Source organism: Grammomys surdaster, unplaced genomic scaffold (genome assembly GCF_004785775.1).
Source record: "Grammomys surdaster isolate TR1022 unplaced genomic scaffold, NIH_TR_1.0 126131, whole genome shotgun sequence".
Classification (NCBI taxonomy): domain Eukaryota; kingdom Metazoa; phylum Chordata; class Mammalia; order Rodentia; family Muridae; genus Grammomys; species Grammomys surdaster.
Window position 1 is genome coordinate 1,012,000 of NW_021620939.1, and position 19,213 is coordinate 1,031,212.

The 19,213-nt window shown below is 51.7% G+C and overlaps 1 protein-coding gene across 1 annotated transcript; it reads left to right on the plus strand.

Annotated features, from left to right (window-relative positions):
* Positions 1–872: 872 nt before the first annotated feature.
* Positions 873–16,314, plus strand: Amotl2 (angiomotin like 2). Its single transcript, XM_028756815.1, has 10 exons — positions 873–1,039; positions 3,175–3,958; positions 6,691–6,985; positions 7,816–7,960; positions 8,229–8,321; positions 11,437–11,732; positions 12,379–12,689; positions 13,070–13,284; positions 13,726–13,902; positions 14,577–16,314. The coding sequence occupies exons 2-10, from the start codon at positions 3,237–3,239 to the stop codon at positions 14,633–14,635; spliced, it is 2,313 nt and encodes a 770-aa protein (XP_028612648.1). The 5' UTR covers positions 873–1,039; positions 3,175–3,236; the 3' UTR covers positions 14,636–16,314.
* The last annotated feature ends 2,899 nt before the right edge of the window (positions 16,315–19,213 follow it).

Here is a 19,213-nt window from a genome sequence, read left to right on the forward strand (position 1 = left end):
GAGCCCGGATTCCGAAGATCAAGAAAAGAAACCTGGCTTCATCAGCTACTCTCTGTGTGACCCTAGATACACGTTGCTTAAACTCTCTGAGTCTTGGTTTCTTATTTATTACAGAGAATGATGAGAACACCCAAGGGTGACTGGAATCGGATGGCCGAGTAAAAAGGTGACCCGCCGCGTGCTTGGCTTAAAGCTGAGCGGAATTGGGGAAGAGTTGGAACGAATACCCAGTGAATGGCTGATTTATTTGGGTAGTGGGTTAAATCAACCAGAGTTCCAACCCAGATTCACACACTTCCTGTAGAGGCAGGATCTAAAAGAGCTGGCGAAGGTGTTTGTAAACAATAAAAGTGTAATTCAAAGTTTGCCGCTGGGGGGTGAAATAGTAGGGATTAGGAAAGAGGCCGGGCTGCTGAGGACGGAAACATCGGTTCGCCCGCAACACGGTCAAAGCTGGGCGGGTGTGAACTGCTTTGCAGTCCTCCCGCCATCTCCAAAACGCTACAGACCCCTCCTGCAGCCACCATAGGGACGTGCGAGGCTTATCCCTGAAAGTCGTCCCTCGGTGCCTGTAGGAATGACGGGTGAGAACCGGGTGCGGACAGTGGTGGTACGATCTTGGGACGAGTTGGTTAAGACACCTCCAACAGCTAGGACAAAAAGCAGGGAGCAGGGAATGCCGCACGGCCGCCAGAGCCCAGGGTGGCAAGGGGACAAGGCTGAGGCCAGCCCAGCGGCCAGCCGCAGCGCCGCCTCCCGGGAGGAAGGCGGGGGCTGGGCCGGGGAGCGGAGGGAGGCGGAGAGCGGAGGAGGGCGGCGCGCTGAGAGGTTATTTGTGGTTCGCTTTGATCCCAAGGGGGAACCTGAAACTCTCACATTCCTGGCATAGCAGCCGCCTCCAGCGCGGGCTGACCTAGAGGCTGCGCACTGGGTCGCGAGTAAGCAGATCGTCGGCGCCACCGACGAGTGCGCACCTCCGTAGCCGACCGTACCTAAGCCGAACCGGGTCTGCGTGCGCCGGCAGCCGCGGGCCTCAGCGGTAAGCAGGGTGCCCGGCACTCCGGGCAGTGCGCGAGGCTGTTTGGGACGCTTCCCAGCGGTACCTCGACACCGCGATCAGCCCGACTCTTTCTGGAGATCGTAGCTGGGGTGGACGATCCTCCCCAGGATCAGGGAGGGGAGACTGCACCCTTTCGAGGATCGATCCTGGGTGTCTGTCTAGCCTGGGCTGCTCACTCTTGTGGGGGTGAGGACACGATTCTCCGACCCACTGGGGCTGGAGGAAGGACAGAGGATCAGTGTTTGGGAATATGCGTCTCGCGTACGGGGCAAGTGAAAAGCTGCCGTAGGTATATCTCGCGGAATACCGGGTCACCGTGACTGCTTTGTCTAGATTGGAGATACAGGTGGCTTTTACCCTCAGCTAGCTCAAGAATTCCTCTTTGTCTTCCTTGGAAAATCCTCTCCGGAGCCACGAACTGGCTCTCACTTAGAAAGAATGCAGCCTGCTGTCCAGTTCGGTGACGTCAGCGCTGAAGTATTTGGAAAACAAAGAGGCTTAGGGAGAGAGGCGGACCCGCAATGCTTAAAGACCTCTTGAGGTTGCAGGTTTTGCTCGCACGGGGCACTCGGGCAGCCACCGGTGCTAGTGGTCGGCCTCAGTAGAGGTGGGTAACACGGGAACCTTGGCCTGGCTAGCCTAGAGTCTAGCGTTAGTTTCTTTTGCTGGAGGGAGCCAAGACCAGAGACGCACGTTTGCTTTGAAAGGTGGCTGGTTTTCCGAGTGCAGCGCTCCGGAGCAGCCCAGGTACAAAGCCCGCGTAAGGAAGCTGATGTTTTAGTAACTGCTCATATAAGTATTTGAAAGATTGTGCATCTAGAGGATTAGATTGGGACCTGTGTGCGATGAAAGGCCTCGGAAATGTCCCGTGCTCCGGGAGCCTGGCTCATAGTTGGCGCGCCTGGAATCTGTCGGGAAGGCTCTGCATTCCTTCTAGCCACTCCCGGATCCTCCTTAGCCGGAGTCAGCCCAGACAGTGATTAACTTAGGAAATGCCGTGTAGAAAAAGCTGCGTGCGAACAGACTCCTCAAGTCTTACACATTGTAGGGTGCAGTTGGGGTGGGAGGTGGGGGGTTAGTTGCCGTCTTGGGTGTCGTCAGGGCTCATTACCTTCCCCCAGCTCTGCCAACATACCATTCCCAAACTGAGGTACGACACTGGGGGCTAGCATGATGGCACAGAAAGGGGCCACCCTCCCTTCCTTCGTCTTCCCCCTCGTTTCATTACCCCATCAACCGGTATAGGTGGTTATTAATATCAACAGAGATACAGAGGAACCAGCCCATGTGTATCTCTAGGGTACAAGTAGGGGCTTTTCTAAGTAGCAGATGTGTGTGCCAGGAGTAGGGTAGCAGGAGGAGGGTGAGCATCAAAAATGTTTCGCTGGCTCCAATTACTGCAAGCACACCTGCCTCCTCACCAGTTCGCATGCAGCTTCTGCTGCTCACCGTGCAGTGACTGCTAAGGTCACTGTGACAAGGAGACTCAGATGTATTTTATCAGCAGTCTTTGAGCCCAGGGTCTGGCGAGGGGGGTGGACTACCCACAGCTCAAGCGTCTTCATTCTACAGAGTCACTGGAGCCATTTACTTAGGGCTTTCTTCTGGGCTACGTTCTTTATCACCTGCCAGGAATCTGGGGTCCTACTGCTAAGTGGTTGAACTTGATGGCCTGTCCTGAATTCACTCATGAAATTGTTTGGGGACTGTGATATTAGATAGCCTTCTGGTTTTCTGTTGTATTTCTGCAGGATCAGTTAAATCTCCATAAATGTCATTACAACGATGAGCATTTGTCAAGGATTTATAGCATACCAGGCGCTCAACCTCTTACATTTCAACTTCAAGAGGCACACTGTGTGTACATACATACACACACATATGTACATTATATATGTATATATGTGTATGTATATATTTAATATATATCATATATATATATATCTCAAAAGCTCAGTAGCTAAACTTAATCGATAGATGGCCATGTTGTCACTTGCATCTGGGCCTGTGCAAAACCGTCTACCTAACCGCTTCCTTTCTCCAGAATGTTAGAGCATGTGCCCTGCCCTCCTTTGTATGTGCTTCCATTGATTGCTAGTCTTTCTCTCTCTTAGGTGCTCTGAGACCAGGTGCCTGCTGGCCATTGTCTAGGCAGGTGTGTGCAAGCCAGAGAAGCATGAGGACACTGGAAGACTCCTCGGGGACAGTCCTGCACCGCCTCATCCAGGAGCAGCTGCGCTACGGCAACCTGACAGAGACTCGCACTCTGCTGGCCATCCAGCAGCAGGCCCTGCGGGGTGGGGCTGGAGCTGGGGGCACGGGGAGCCCCCAGGCCTCCCTGGAGATCGGAGCACCCGAGGACAGTCAGGTGCTACAGCAGGCCACCAGGCAGGAGCCCCAGGGCCAGGAGCATCAGGGTGGAGAGACCCACCTGGCAGAGAACAGGCTGTACCGGCTGTGCCCACAGCCCAGCAAGGGAGAAGAGCTGCCCACCTATGAGGAGGCCAAAGCCCATTCGCAGTTCTACGCAGCGCAGCAGGCAGGGTCCCGGCCGCAGGTTGGGGACCGGGATCCTAGAGGAGGCAGCCGACGACAGGATGAGGCACTGCGAGAGCTGAGGCACGGCCATGTACGCTCCTTGAGTGAACGACTTCTGCAGCTGTCCCTGGAAAGAAACGGTGCTCGGGTCCCCAGCCATATGAGCTCCTCCCACAGCTTCCCTCAGCTGGCCCGCAGTCAGCAGGGTCCCCAACCCCGAGGACCCCCAGCTGAGGGCCCAGAGCCCCGTGGGCCACCACCTCAATACCCACACTCTATAATGGCTCAGGAGACTGCGGGGGTCACCGACCCAAGATATCGTCCCAGAAGCAGCCCACACTTCCAGCATGCCGAAGTCAGGTAACCCCGGATTTCTTCTAGTTCAGTCTCCTAGAACCCCAAGGTCGTATATATCTTGAATCTCAACTGACATGATCCCAATCCCAGGGCACCCCCACCAGCTCCTGGGGCTGTCTGATCTAGTTCTACTCTCTCCTGTTTTGAGAAGGGAGAACTTGGGGCTGGAGGATAGGGGGACTTAGCTGATCCAGTCATGGTAGCACATGCCTATAATGTTTAGTGAGGCAGGAGGATCCCAAGTTGACCACCAGCCTGGGCTAAGTAGCAAGACTGTCAAGGAAGAAAGAAAGAAAGAAAGGAAAGAAAGAAAGAAAGAAAGAAAGAAAGAAAGAAAGAAAGAAAGAGAAAGAAAGAGAGAGAGAGACATCATTGCTTTAACTCAAAATATACATAGCATTGTCTATAGCATTCAAATAAAGAGGGCTCCCAGGGGATTTGAATGGGGTTCAAAGGTGAGATTTTTTTTTTTAAGAAAGAACTAATTAAAGACAATAGGAATCCTTACCAAACTGCTCCCAAGTTAAGTAGGCCAAAGGTGGAACTTCCTGAAGATTTTTAAGAAAAAGTGGACATTTCTGTTGTTGGCCTCATTGGGAGGTGTTGCTAATGGGGCTGAAAGAACTAGGTGGCTCTCTAAGCCACTTCTGTACAGCTACCTCTTCTGCCGGTTAATTACTTACTGGGTTTTCCCTTTTGCTTGTCATTATGGGCCTAGGTGAGTAAGTGAGCTTTTTTTTTTTTTTTTTTTTTTTTTTTGTGGAGGCTCAGGATGCTGTTGGACCAGGCTAGTGACTTGGCTTGACTGAGTGGGAAGTGAACTCTGTGTGTGTGTGTGTGTGTGTGTGTGTGTGTGTGTGTGTGTGTGTGTGTGTGTTGGAGGGCGTGATATGATACGACTCTTAAAAGAGATATCAATACCAGCCTTGGAGAGTGGGTCATTGGAGCTAGACTGGGAGCTGGGAGCCCAGTGAGTGGAAGCAGGAAGCCAGATCATTGCAGGAGTCCAGGTTCCTAGAAATGAAGGGTTGCCTTAGTCATCTTCACTGGCCCCTGCACCCTTTCCAGAGAAACAGGCGCCCTTGCTGTATCTCCCTTGGGGTAGGCGGAGGTAGGGCCCCGAGAAACCGGGGGCCCTCTGGGCTCAAGGCCAGCGTCTGGCTCACTTTCGTCCTTGCTGAATACACTTGGTTGCTCCATTTCCCACCAGTGGTTTTTCTTCACTCTGGAAGAGAGAGTGGTGGCTGGCCCTGGGCTGGGGGAGCCAGGGGGTGGAGCCTCGTGGGTTTGCTCCAGCCTCCGCACCCCCAGATCCCCACCTCGCCTCCCTTTTCAGGGCCTGTCAGGAATAGTTTCTTCTTTTGGACCAGCCCTATTGAACCCTGCTAGGAAAAGATAATATCCAGGCAAGGAAGTGGGCTGCTTGCAGGAGAACAAAAAGCTAGGGAGGAGGGCAGTGGGAAATGGAAGAACCAGGAGCAAGTGTGAACGGAAAGGAGTCGCCACTCTTGCCTGGAGCTAGATCATTCTCAAAGAATGTCAGTTGTGTCTGCCTGTCCTGTGGTGGTGGTGGTGGGGGGACAATTATTTTCTGAGGCCACCCTGTGTGTGACCACACTTGGCAGCAAGGGAGAGTTTAGTCAGTCCAGTGGCAGCCCTCTACCCTGCTCTCCCTGGAGCCGATAGGAGGAAAAAGCACGTGCAGGCTTTTCCTTGGCTGACCAGACGAGGAATATTTGCTAGAGACTGAATCAGACTCAAAGAACAGGGGAGCCATAAGCTAGAGGGGTGATTTTGAACACTGGGGGTGGCGGTGGGGGACATGATAGACCCAGAAGTGAAATCTAACTTCCAGGAGGCTTCTAGAAAATTCTTAGCACAACTGAGAAGGCAATTGTGACACGTGGGGTCACAAGGCCCCAGAAAGACCCTCTGACTACCTGTGCCTCACTCTGTTCTCTAGACATAGAGTGGCCAAGGGCCTGTAGAACAGTCCTGAACGCTACTGTGGAGCTAATCCAGAGATGGCCCCTTGTTAGAGACGGGGGCTAAACAGTCATGGGTGAACCTGCTGTCACCAGCCATTCTGTCAAGCCTGGCTTCTGTGGCCGGAGACACTTGGCAGCCGTAGCACTGGTTTGCTGAAGGCCTAGCAGCTGGAGCTGAAGTCTGTTCGCATTTGTGAGACTGAGCTCTCCCCTAGCATCTCATTCCCGCTCTAACCTTAGCTGGGGTCTTTGAAAAGACTTTCTGTAGTTGGGGGTAGCAGGACCCTTGAAACAAATGAGGAGAAAAACTCGGGTGAGCTCCTTTAGCTGACTTGGCTTCCCCGCCAGAATCAACTAGTAAATGTGCCCCCCACACCCCAGGGGCCTGGGAATCTGTGTGGCTTCCATCCCAAAAGATCCTTCTATCAATTCAGAAGGTCAAGGGTGCGTCTTTTAAAGCTAATATTTAGCTGTATTTGCTTAGGACCACCAGGCTTGTTTGGGCTGATCCCAAAGGCAGCTGTGAACAGAATGGGCATCTGGATGCAGCGCCACCCTACCCACACACTACCCTACCCCACACAGGTCCTGCTCTCTGATTCTTGAGTCTTGGGAACATGCTTTGTGGCACAGGTCCTCCCTATGGTGGCTGCCTAGCACTGGGGAGACTCAGTCATTGGCTATAATAGCCAGGGTGTGTCTGTCTGTTTGTCTGTCTCTGAGCTTCATTCACCTCTTCTTTTCCAGGATCCTGCAGGCCCAGGTACCACCGGTGTTCCTCCAGCAACAGCAGTACCAATACCTGCAGCAACCCCAGGAGCACTCCCCACCCCTCCATCCAGCCGCTCTAGGACATGGTCCCCCAAGCTCCTTCAGTCCACCTGCAGTGGAGGGACCACCCAGTGCCCAGACCACCTCAGGCAATGCCCACATGGCCCAGATGGAGACCATCCTGAGGGAGAACGCCAGGCTGCAGAGGGACAATGAACGATTGCAGAGAGAGCTGGAGAGCACTTCAGAGAAGGCCAGCCGCATTGAGAAGGTGGGGACTCTGAGGGCACTCCTGGGGGGGGGGGCAGTACAGAGGGAGGCAGAGGGGTAGGAAAGCCTATCAGGTTGCCTTTTGCACCACATTCTGTCACACACACACACACAGACACACACACACAAACCAGGCTGACTACAGACAGCTGAGGAACAGCCAAGAGGCCTGCCCTGATGCATGAGCAGTTGCTGGCCAGTGGTGGTTAGAAAGAACTCATTCACTAGCTCCCTGCACACTTGTACCCTCTCCCTGCGCAGCCCCTCCTGTGGACACCTCCCACAGAGAGCCCTTTGTGCACCCACACAACAGCCAGTCTGTTCCAGGCCAGCCCTGGCCAAAGAGAAAGCCCCTCCTCTCAGGGAAAAGAAAAAGCAACGTGTTGGCAAAGCAAGCCAGCTAGGAGCACGTGGAAGACCTGTGGCTTCCAAGTGGGAGGGGCAGCCACATGCTCTGGGCAGAGGCGGCTCAAGCTGGGGTCTGGCACCCCCACTTCCTCAGTGAAGCCTGGCCAATTGTGTACTAAGGCTCAACTTTAGCAACAGCCTCAGGCCTTCCACTTACTGTCTGTCTACAGTGTTCTGGATAGGCTGAACCACCGATGCTCATCCCTGGTCCTTTGTAAACACTAGGCATGGGCCAGGCTGGAGGTAGCCCCCTTGAAGAGCATCTAGCACAGGGTCCAGGCAGCATCCAGTCCTTCCTTAGGAACAGCTGTCTGTCCCAGCAGGCCTAACTAAGAGGCTGTAGTCACGAATATCTCAATAGAGCCACTGGGCTCACTCCCTAGGACCCTTCCTGACATTGAATTTATTGCCTGCCTCTTACAGCTGGAAAATGAAATCCAGCGGCTCTCCGAGGCCCACGAGAGCCTGATGAGGACCTCTTCCAAGCGTGAGGCCCTGGAGAAGACCATGAGGAACAAGATGGACGGTGAGATGAGGCGGTTGCAGGACTTCAACCGAGACCTCAGAGGTGAGAACTGGGCACGTGGATTGGGGCATTGAGAGACACCATCTGTCAGACTTTGGGGGGGGGGAGGGATTCAGAATTGTTCTGTGCTATAGAGGCCTACATTAGCCCCCATCATTGGGCCCTGAGCTGAGCTGGGGACTTCCTTATAATCCCATCTCCCCAGCTTGGAAGAGACTTGTAGTCAGGACCCAAGGGTAACCCCCTCCCCCTGCCCCAGGCTGACAGCATCCCTCGATATTAAAACATCTTTTCTCCTTATTTGAAACAGAGAGATTGGAATCTGCAAACCGCCACCTGGCAAGCAAGACCCAGGAAGCCCAGGCGGGCAGTCAGGACACGGTGGCTAAGCTGCTTGCTCAGAGTGAGTAGAGGGGACCAGCTGAGAAACCTAAGTGGGTGTTCAGGCAATGAGACCACTATGACGCCACCCCACTCTCACCACCACTCCCTTCCCCTTGAGGTTTAATGCGCTTCCTTGCAGAGTAGTTGTTCGGGAACAGATCCACTGAATGTGTGCTGTGGGAAGGGGTGGTTTCCAAAGATGAATTGAGACCGGGGAGCAGTAACTGGCTGAGCCACACAGTGCCGACTCTCAGTGCCGACTCTCAGTCCCTCCTGTAGGGAGGCCGTGACAGTCCTGGCAATAGTTAAATGGAAGACAATGAGGGTTCTTCAGAGTTTACTAGGAACACCAGGCAACAGAAAGCCTGGGGACACAAGAAGCTGCAGGGCTTGGTCGAACTGGTGGAGCATCCTGGGATAGCCACAGATGGGTTTAGTCAACAGCTACGGTCTAAAGGATGCATTCAGAAAGTTTCTCTTTAAAACAGGGAGGTCCAGGCATCCTGGAAGCTTTATAGACTAATCAATTTCTTCCTTCATTAGTGGAGTTGGGCTAAGCACCTGGTCAGTGTTGGGCAGAGGGTGGGAATTCATCCAGAAAATGGCAGGCAGGTGATGAGCTAAGTCAGGAGCAGGTTCCCACACGTTCAAGGGGAAGAAGAGTGTTCATGAGCTGGAGGTTGGTGATTAGGAAGCTCCTGGTGATTCCGGGAAATCTGGGAACAGCAGGAGGATGGGGGCAGCGGAGGAGGTCTCAGACACTGAGGGGAAATGGCAGGTAAAAAGGCGGTCAGGAAGAGTATGTATGGAGTACTTTGTTAGGGGTGTCTAAAGAGAAGACCCTAGAGGGGGGCTTCTGGATCCCAGCTGCCCCCACTCCCTTTTTTCAGGGACTTAAGAGTGCTTGCTAATAAGCCTTTGGCAGGAAATGGGCTCAGATTGGGCAAGACTTGGGCTATCCATTACTACCTTTCAAAATGAAGTGGTTAAAGGTCTCTGGAACGGAGGTGAAGGGGGAAAGAGGTGTGTCGCCTAAGGGTTTGCCCTTGGGAGTCTGTAGAAGACCCCGACTGCTAGGGGAAGAGAGTTTAGCGGTGCTTTGGTGGGAGGGGTGGGTTTTGGACCCAGGCTCTAGCAAAGAAAGGAAGTCTAAGGGAGGGTTTCTGGAAGCCTGCAAAGGGGGATGGGGGGCAGAAGCAGCCGGGAGGCGTTTCCGCTCCCCGGGGAGCGAGCTAGCGCCAGGCTGTTCTTGGCTTCTTGCTGGAGCCATTAATCTCGCAGCCGCGGGTGACCTGGATGCCTGGCATTCCAGAGCCGCTGGGCTGTTCCGCTCCCAGCCCGTCCCCCCCTCCGTTCCCTCCCCTGTGCTCCTGACAGTGGCGCCCTTCGGCCCGGGTGGCGCCCAGCCTGGCTTTGGGAGGAGAGAGCATGAACACAAAGGGAGGCTGGGACCTCAATATGGGGAGCCTGCTAAGTAGGCTCGGCCTCCCACCCCCCAACCAAGGTATCTTAGAGATTGTACAAGGCATCTGGGAAAAAAAGACTGGATCCACAGCCCGAGGAACTAAGGAAAACCCTAGCATTAGCAGGTTTTGTTTTGTTTCTACACAATCGCCATTCCTAAAAAGGGCTTGAGATTGACCCTTTTTTCTGGAGGGTACAGAATCCCCCCATAAGCCACTGACTTCCCAACTTCCCAAAATGCCAATGAGTCATGGCAGCAGCTCTGCCTGTATTGTCTGTTTTGGGCCTCCAGGAGCTGACTCTGAGGCCTGGCTACTGGTCCTGCCCACTTTGGACAGGTGTTACCTTGGACTAGCATGGGTATCTGCCTCCTAGTATTGTTAGGCCTGGACATTATTCAGACCCTAGGCTGTAGGGCTAGTGAATGAGAGGGTGCTGTTTCTGAGTCCAAACCTGGCTTCTTCCCTCTACCCACTCACCAGTTGGCAAGCCAGCAGCGTGGACAGTCAAGTATTAAAGTATCATTGAATAGCCCGGTCTTTTCCCTCCACACCAAAGAGTGAGGCCAGCCAGGCTGGTTGTGGCCTTTGGAAGGGCAAAGGAGATGGCATGGGATTGTGTGTCCCCCACCCCCTTCCGTGCTGTTCAAGGAGTTGGTGAAGGGAGGCCTCTGCATATTAGAGCTATGTCCTAGCCACACACAGCCCAAAGAAACTTAAGTTTCTACTGTCTTTCCAGCCACATTTCAAGAGCTCAGTAGCTGAATGTGACCTTGTTAGTTACTGTTTTGGATAATGTAGAACAATCCATGATAGCAGAAAATCTCACTGATAAAGGTTTGTTCACAATCCTGTCGCCAGAGAAATAGGCAGCCATTCTTGGTTGACCAGCCCAAGACTCCCAAAGGACGAGTCCTTCCAGGTGGATTGTAGGCTTAGAGCATCCATGTTCTTGCCTTGGCCCGGCTAGATGAAGAGGCTCTTTTATTGGGGCTCATCCAATCAGTTAGCAAAGTGGTCAGAGATAGCTGGAATCTTGGGCACAAGTCTTCGGACCAGCATACTGCTCCTTGTGCTGCATGGTTTGAGTTCTCCTATGAGCCTGCTTGTGGGTCCCCAGACTATGCAACGAAAGGGTTACTGAACAGGAGAGGCTACCATCTGCAGGCGGCACTTAGAGCCATTTTGGCAGGCCTGTAAGGGGAAGGACTGCACGCACAACCATATAGCCAGAGCTGCTCATTCAGCCGTTTGGTTCCTATGTTTCTTCCTCTAAAAATCAGGAATCTCACATTCTACCTGGAAAATTGAGTGCGATAAGGTGAAAAGTGCCCTTCCTGCTTGAACAATGAATGACCTTGTTACAGTACCCTAATCTATAAGATTGGCACAGTTTCTGCTTGAGCAGTCTAGTTATCATGAAGCTTAAGGAAAATGTGTTTTGGTGATGACCATGCCTGGCACAGTTCAAGCATTTGAAAGCCCACTTTGGCTTCCATCAAGGGTCACAGGATCAGGCTCTGTCATTTCTTCTTATCTTAATCTGCATCTCAATGAAATGCAACTCGCAGAAGTGTCGTGGGTGAGAAGCAGTTGTCAGTACAGAGTCCACAAGTGGGTAAAGGTGGCCGCCATCACTGACCCACTCCTCTTTGTTGTCTTCCCCGACAGACTATGAGCAGCAACAGGAGCAAGAGAAGCTGGAGCGGGAGATGGCACTGCTGCGTGGTGCCATCGAGGACCAGCGGCGGCGTGCTGAACTGTTGGAGCAGGCTCTGGGCAACGCACAAAGCCGTGCTGCCCGGGCTGAAGAGGAGCTACGCAAAAAGCAGGCCTATGTGGAGAAAGTGGAGCGGCTGCAGCAGGCGCTGGGACAGTTGCAGGCTGCCTGTGAAAAGCGGGAGCAGCTGGAGCTGCGTCTGCGCACGCGCCTGGAGCAGGAACTCAAAGCCTTGCGTGCACAGCAGGTAAGCCCGGAGGACTTGTATGACTTGCAACGCCGGGCAGGATCCAAGGGATCCTTGATCTCTAATCTTTGTCCCTTTGGAAAGACAATTGCTCCATGTCCCCCTTGGCTGTTTGGTCCCTCTCAGGCACCTTGTATAGCAAAGGCTCTGCCACAAGCCCTACCGTGGCAATAACGGAAATTTGGTATCTTAGTACCAGTCAGCAATAATGTTCGTGCAGAAGACTAGACCACTCTGATCCATCTTCCCCAAAAAAGGAAGGAAGGTGTCTGAGCCCTGAGTCTGTGCTTGGGCATAAACATCTCTTATGTTTACAAACCAGATAGAGAGTCCTGTCTCTACACCCAACTTTACCATGTCATAGAAGTAGGGGGACCAAAACTTTGTCCCAGTGTGATTGTCTCCTAGTTCAGAGAATTGCTTTTATAGTCATATGTGCCCCTATGCTCCTGACCACCGGAATTAAGGAGAGGATGTGAAGACCTCTGTTATCCCCTGTATCTCTGAGTGGAAGTAGGAAGGGCTGCATGTGCTGGCCTTGGCAGAACAAAGGGATGCATATGTGAGAGTCTTCGTGAGAGCATGAGGAACAAAGGCCGCCGTGTGCCAGCCTTTACCCTTGACCATGCTGTTCCTTGCTCTACAGAGGCAGACAGGCTCCCTCACAGGTGGTAACGGCAGTCATGGAGGGTCCTCCGAGCTCAGTGCCCTGCGACTGTCAGAACAGCTACGGGAGAAGGAAGAACAGATCCTGGCTTTAGAGGCGGACATGACCAAGTGGGAACAAAAGTATCTGGAGGAACGGGCCATGAGGCAGTTTGCCATGGATGCGGCTGCTACTGCGGCTGCCCAGCGCGACACCACTCTGATCCGACACTCCCCCCAGGCCTCGCCCAGCAGCAGTTTCAACGAGGGCCTGCTGGCAGGCAACCACAGGCACCAGGAGATGGAGAGCAGGTACTATAGGGTCAGGCAGGAGTATCTGCGGTTAGAGATGGAATGATGCTACCCAGTCTCTTCCCCGGCCTTTGTCCCTGGTAAACAGGCCCCACCCATAGCAGCTCAGTATATTTGACATTCCAGAAATTATAAGCAATTCTTTCCCTGAGTGAATCCCTGGTATGCACATGCTGGAGGTGGGTGGGTACCTCCCAAGCTCTGGCCACTATTCCTTCTCTGTAAGGGATCTTTATCTGAGTCTTGCAATGAGGTGGGCTAACAAGGCCAAGAGGTCCTCCCTGCCTCAGAGAGAGATGTCTGGGTTTCTTTGCAACTTCTATGAGATGGGTGGCATGGAGGAGCTGAGCCTATGAGTCTGACAGTGTGACCTTCCCCAGGTTGAAGGTGCTCCATGCCCAGATCCTGGAGAAGGATGCAGTGATCAAGGTCCTTCAACAGCGCTCCAGGAAAGACCCTGGCAAGGCCGCCCAGGGCACCCTACGGCCCGCCAAGTCGGTGCCATCCGTCTTCGCGGCTGCAGTGGGAACTCAGGGCTGGCAAGGGCTCGCATCCAGCGAGCGGCAAACTGATGCACCTGTCTGGCCAACAGGAGGTATGAGGAAGCTTGCAATGGGACAGAAACGTGTGGGGGTTTTTGAATGTGTATTGCCAGACTCTTTCTCAGAATACACACACACTGTGACCAGGGCTTCCTGACCTCTCTTCTAGGAGACCTTTGCCCTCCCCCCGTGACCCTAAAACCTACAAGGGTCCTGCTAGTAAAGTGGATGCTAGACCTGCAGCTGCTTATGGAGAGAGATCTAGGCAGGATCTAAGTTCTACTGTTCCTGAGTGAATACTAAGAGATCCTAGATTTCAGCCACAAAGAAGGGCCACAGAGCATCGATGCCTCTCCCGACCCCACTTAGTCCCATTTCAAAAGAGGGATCTTTTCAGAGCTACCCAGCCCGCCGCGTTTGCTCTGGATGTCCTTCGTCGGGACCTTGTCTCCTACATCAAGCTATATCCATCAATGTCCATTCTTTTCTTACAGACCGTGTACCAGCAGAGGAGCCCCCAGCCACAGCTCCTCTCCCTGCCCACACCAAACATGGGAGCAGAGATGGGAGCACCCAAACTGATGGCCCTACAGACAGCACCTCTGCCTGCTTGGCCTCAGAACCTGACAGCCTCCTGGGGTGTAACAGTAGCCAGAGGACAACCTCTCTGGGTAAGCACCCTGCTTCGTTAGAAGGGGGTTGAGAACATGACAGAGGTGTGAACTGGAACACGTACACCCACTTTCCCCAAATTTCCTCAAACGCGTCCGCCTTGGAAAGCCCCGCAGTATGAACTAAGGGTTGTTGTAAATTGTCTCAGTCGGAGACAGAGCCATAATTCAGAAAGAAAGCAACTCCCCAGACGGCACTATAACTACTCCAGAGGTTACCCTCCTGCCAGTCCAAATATCTAAGATGACGGAGCTTGGCAAGTGAGCCTGGTGGTGATATTGGGTTAGGAAGCCATTTGGAAGAGCATAGAAAAGAGAAACTTTAGAGGAAGCCTTTTCTCTTTCTACTCTGGTTTCACATTTGCCCTTGCATAGCTGACTGTGTGTGCCCCATGATCTCAGAAAAACCACAGGCATGACAGGAACGCTGCAGCCTGCTTCTAACCCTGGGGGCACCCCTCCACCGATCACTTGAGCTAGCTCAGAGTCTAAACACAGGCAATCTTCCTCAGCTGAGGGGAGGGAGCACGGCCGTGTTCTTAGTTGAGCTAGGGAAGAAAAAGAGCCTGAGGTAGCTTAGGGGAGGGAATCTGTTGAAAGACCCTGTGTTGGGAGCTGAAGAGAACCAGTGGATAATACTTACAGCATAGATTTGTATTCTTGTCTTTCTCCAGACTCTGTAGCTGCAACCAGAGTCCAGGATCTGTCAGACATGGTGGAAATACTGATCTGAAGGAGGGAGGCCATGCCTTGGGGATCCTGAAACCTGGCTCCCCACCCCTGGCATTCCAGCAGTTGTCTTTAAATGCTGTGCCTCACTTCCGACCAGTGATGATTTGGTGCATGGAGCTCAGAGAGGAACACTCCAGGGGAGCTAGAAAAGGCTACACCCCCAGAAGACTGCTTTTTGGCCTTTATTTCTCCTATGACAATGAGGAAGGAAAAGCCAGTCCAAGGTCTATTTCTGGAGCAGAAGAGAGCTGAGCCCCCTCCGTCCTGCGCAGAGGGAACAGAGAGCAGATTCTGATTCCCAAGAATGGCTGGGCACCAGCCGAATGGTCTGCAGGGATAATCAGGCCAGCCATGGTGTTCTGCGGGCTAAGCATGGCCCCAGCCAACACTGTCTGCTCTTCAGTTCCTCACTGCCTTCTTCAGATCACTAAGACTTGAATCTCTTGGGAGACTACAGGAGTATGAGTCTTTCGGGAGCCACCAGCATGTCCCCTTGCTTGGAGTAGGTTAGAGGCCATTTGAGAGGCCCTCAGAACAGTGTGTTTTGTATATAATTCTCTTTCATTGGAACAGAAGCCTAAGCATGCTGGTTCAGATTCTCCTTCCCAGGGCTGTGCTGCCTGCCCCTGCTGCCACAGTTCTTGAAGAAACATTTGACAGGTCTACCAGATGTTCCTTTGCCTCCAGTTCTTGGCTGTGGATTTTGATACTGGTTGCCTTTCCTCTGTTTTAAATCCCTGTGTTTAATGCCCATGGGATTCTTATCACCAGCCTTTGTGAGTGGCTCCACAGCTCCTCTCCCTGGGACATCCTGTCAGTTCGGTTATAAACTGAGCCAGATGCGATGAGCCACCACAAGTGGACATCTGTCATGCCCAGCACCAGGTTCTCTTTGAAGAAACTGGAGAAGTTGTTCTCATAAATGTATTTGTTCCCACCAGCAGGGACTGGGAGAGGGAGCTAGGTTGTTGAAACTAATCAGTGAACTTAGAAAAGTCCTCACCATGGTGCCCATCACAGAATGGCACCCGAGAGGCTGGCTCCTCAAGCTCTGGTGCCCCAGCCCTGAAGCAGGGCCAGCTACTTGGAATTAGGTGAAGTACCCCGACATGGCAGCCTATCAGCAGCAGTGACTTTGACTTCTGGTCTTAAAGGAACCCCAATTCAGCTCAAAAAGCTGGATTTCAGCTCTTTTGTGTTGTTCTCCTCTGGTTGTTTTGTTTGTTATTCTCTCACTGTTTGAAGTTCTGTCTATTGTCTGTTCCATTCCCATGGCTCTCCGAGTTTCCTTTTTTAAACATTTGCATTTGCTGGGCAATTGCGTATTTTTTTATTTCCCCTTTCCCCTGTGTAAAGCTGAGAAACACATTTGGTTCATGTACGTTGTTTACAAAGAGAAAAGTTAAAAAAAAAAAGAAAAAAAGAAAAAAAATATTGTGAAAGAAAAAAAAACAACTTAATATATTTTGGATTAATATTTGGTATTTCTTTTAAAGTATTTTTTTTTTTGTGCTGTGAACATTTTCTGCCAAAGACCATGACGTGTGTCTGTGTGTTTAAGTTATCATGAATATTTAAAGTGTAAACATGGCTGTTTTGTTACGCCACTCTGTACCAGGATTGCTGCTGCATTCCGCCAGGTATGACAGTATTTTAATAAAAAAAAAAAGCTTATAAGGAGATGTTTGTCTGTCTGTTGTTTGTTGAGATGCTGTCTAGGTTAGAGTCTAAGTTGCCCTCAAACTAGAAATTCTCCCACCTCAGTCTCACTAATGGTGGGTTTGCAGGTCTGTGCGACCACCTCCAGCTACAAGACTGGTTATCTGCAAGGATGAAGAGAGAAAGACTGACGATTTTGAAGGGTCACTCCCTCCAAGAACATTCGACATGTCCAACGAGAGATTGTGTGAGGTGGTATTAAGGACAGTTTAAATGACATGGCTGCCCCTGCCACCACACTCAGCATGCAGTGACACTGAGATCATCCGAGGGCAGCAAGAGTAACCAATTTTGATTTTGGTTGCTCTACAGTAGGCATGAGTACGACACATGACCCACTCTACCCTCTCATTCCGTGCACACAGCCTTGTCAAAGGATCCAGCTACCATGTGGACCCTCCAACCAGACCCGTGCACAGTTGGTCAGAGAGTGTGATAAGTTCTAGGGCACTTGTCTTTAGTCTTTTGTGATACCATACCCACCCTTTCCAAGGTTCACCAAGTATATCTCTCCAACTCAAAAAAAAATGGGGGGGGAACTATCCCTTAATCTTGGCATTGAATCCAGTCAGAATGCAAGTGGACGGAAGGATGACCAAGAGGCAGCAGACCACCAGATAGGCCATGAGGCCCATGACAGCAAATTAACCTGTGACCGTGGGTGGGGTTCTAAAGAGGGTGTCTTTTGGCCAACCTGCGTGTCATAGGAATGGAATTCCACAGGTGGGTAGAATTCAGAACACACAAAGACTTCACCAGCAATCCTGCAAGTGACTGGACTTTGCTGTCTGCCTTCTGTGTGACTTAAGTCTATAAAGAGTCACCTTTATATTTCCTGTAGACTGAAAGAGGGAAGAAATGAATCCCAATGTGCCCAGAATATCTATTTACATGTATATGTGTATATGCCTACACATGTGTCCCCAGAGGAAGGTGTAGGGGCAGCAATATTTTCTATTTTCTACTCCCACATGACTCCATGGGCTCCCTTGTAAGTCTTCTCAGGGAAGAAACTAAACAGGTTATTCAGCACTCTGCAATCCTCCCTAACTGAGCCCTGGAAACAGAAGCTGCAGCTGGTGGTGAGTTGGAGAGCTTTTGAGGAGAAAGGTATTTGCCTCAGGTGTCTGGACACCTGCAGAGGGGTGGGGCCTATGCTAGGACCTGCATGGCTCTGCTAGGCCCTTTGGAAACCAAGTTGGTCAGAGGGAACAACTAATCAGAGCCCCAACCTTCCTATCTTGCCCTCATCTAGGATGAGTAAATAGGGTTGGCTGTGTGGCTCAGGGTGTGTGTAGGGGGTGGGGATGGGGTGGTGGGAGTGGTGAAGCATACCGACCCAGGAGCTGTGTATGAGCTACTGGCCTGGCTTCTCTCCTCTGTCTCACCTTCTGGTTAATTATTAACTCTCCCTTGGCATGAGCATGTGCCAGGCTCAAAGAGCTTCCTAACAATGTGCCAAAACAGTGACTGTAAACAGATACAAACCCACAGAGAACCAAAGCCTCTCCATGGTTCCCAGAAACCCCATCTGGACAGGAAACGTGTTTTCAGGACTGTCACCTTGTCTCTTAGCCCAAGTGAGGATCTAACGGATACCTAGTGTATTTGTAGACCTTACTGGGTGACCCACGCCTGCTGGAGGAAGTCCAGAGACCTCATGGCAGCAATGCCTTTTTGACCGACTGTATCTGGGTCGAACCCATGCAGAGTATCACAGCAAACAAGTGTTCAGCATCCTTTGGAAACGAGTAGACTTCGTACACCATGAAATCCCCCTTTTGAAGTACATACTTCCTTCGCATCTAAGCTACTGGTCAAGCATGGATCAGCTGATCCACTTTCCACATGGCCTGTTAGTTCCCTGGATGACTTCTTGAACTTTCTATAGCTGACAGGATTCCTTCCTACATCCTGGACCCACTTCCACCAGGTTGCAAAGGTCATTGTCTGCTCTAAGTTGGAGCCTCTACCACTAGAGCCTTCCGTCATGTATCCCAAGCCTGCTATGGGGCATATGTTCTTCCCAAATGGGCCAGCGAATATAGGCTCTACGGAGAGTTGCCTTTTTTAAAAAGCCTGAATCTTACTTAATTGATTTTCTAAGAAAAATGGTGCCAAAGGTTGAGTCTGGTTTGTTTTTTGTTTGTTTGTTTGTTTGTTTTTTTAAGGGACCTGTTAAGGCTTCATTATTAACTTCATATTAACTCTACTTAGGGACACTGGGCATCATGCCTGCCCAAAGAGATGATGTTTTAGGAAATGCCCATGGTTAGGGGTTACCTTTGTCTCTTCTAAGTGGGGCTTGGAACTGGAGATGGGGTAAGTTGAGATCTATGGCACAAGCAGTGTGGAAGCCTGGACAGATTGGCCAACCTACCAAGACCTGAATCTATGTCTGACCTATGTCTTAGGCCTCCTTTGTGCCACAAAGCAAACTTCTAGTTCCCAGCAGCAGTAGCAGGATGGGGCCCATCTGAGGGTAGCTACTACCTTGTTGAGGGGACATGATACTCCTCCAATCCAGTTTTAGAGCAAGGCCAATGTCATAATCTGTCCTCAGATAGGTGTCTTTTGCAAGTCCAAATGCTCCTAGCTAAGGACACATTCCAGGTATATTAGGCAACTCATGGTCATTTCCCTGTCAGGACTGACCCTTCCTGAGTCTTCCTGCCCTATGACAATGATATTTCTAGCTGGGGGAGGCCCCTGTCCAGACCCTCCTCCGCAGCTTCTGCTCGCTCAACACAGTGTACTGTGGCAATCCTCACAACAGATTGCATCAGTAGCAAGCATGCAAGCCTCTCCACGGCACAGCAGCAGCTGTACAATGTGGGGCCACTACCAAAGCTTGCCTGAA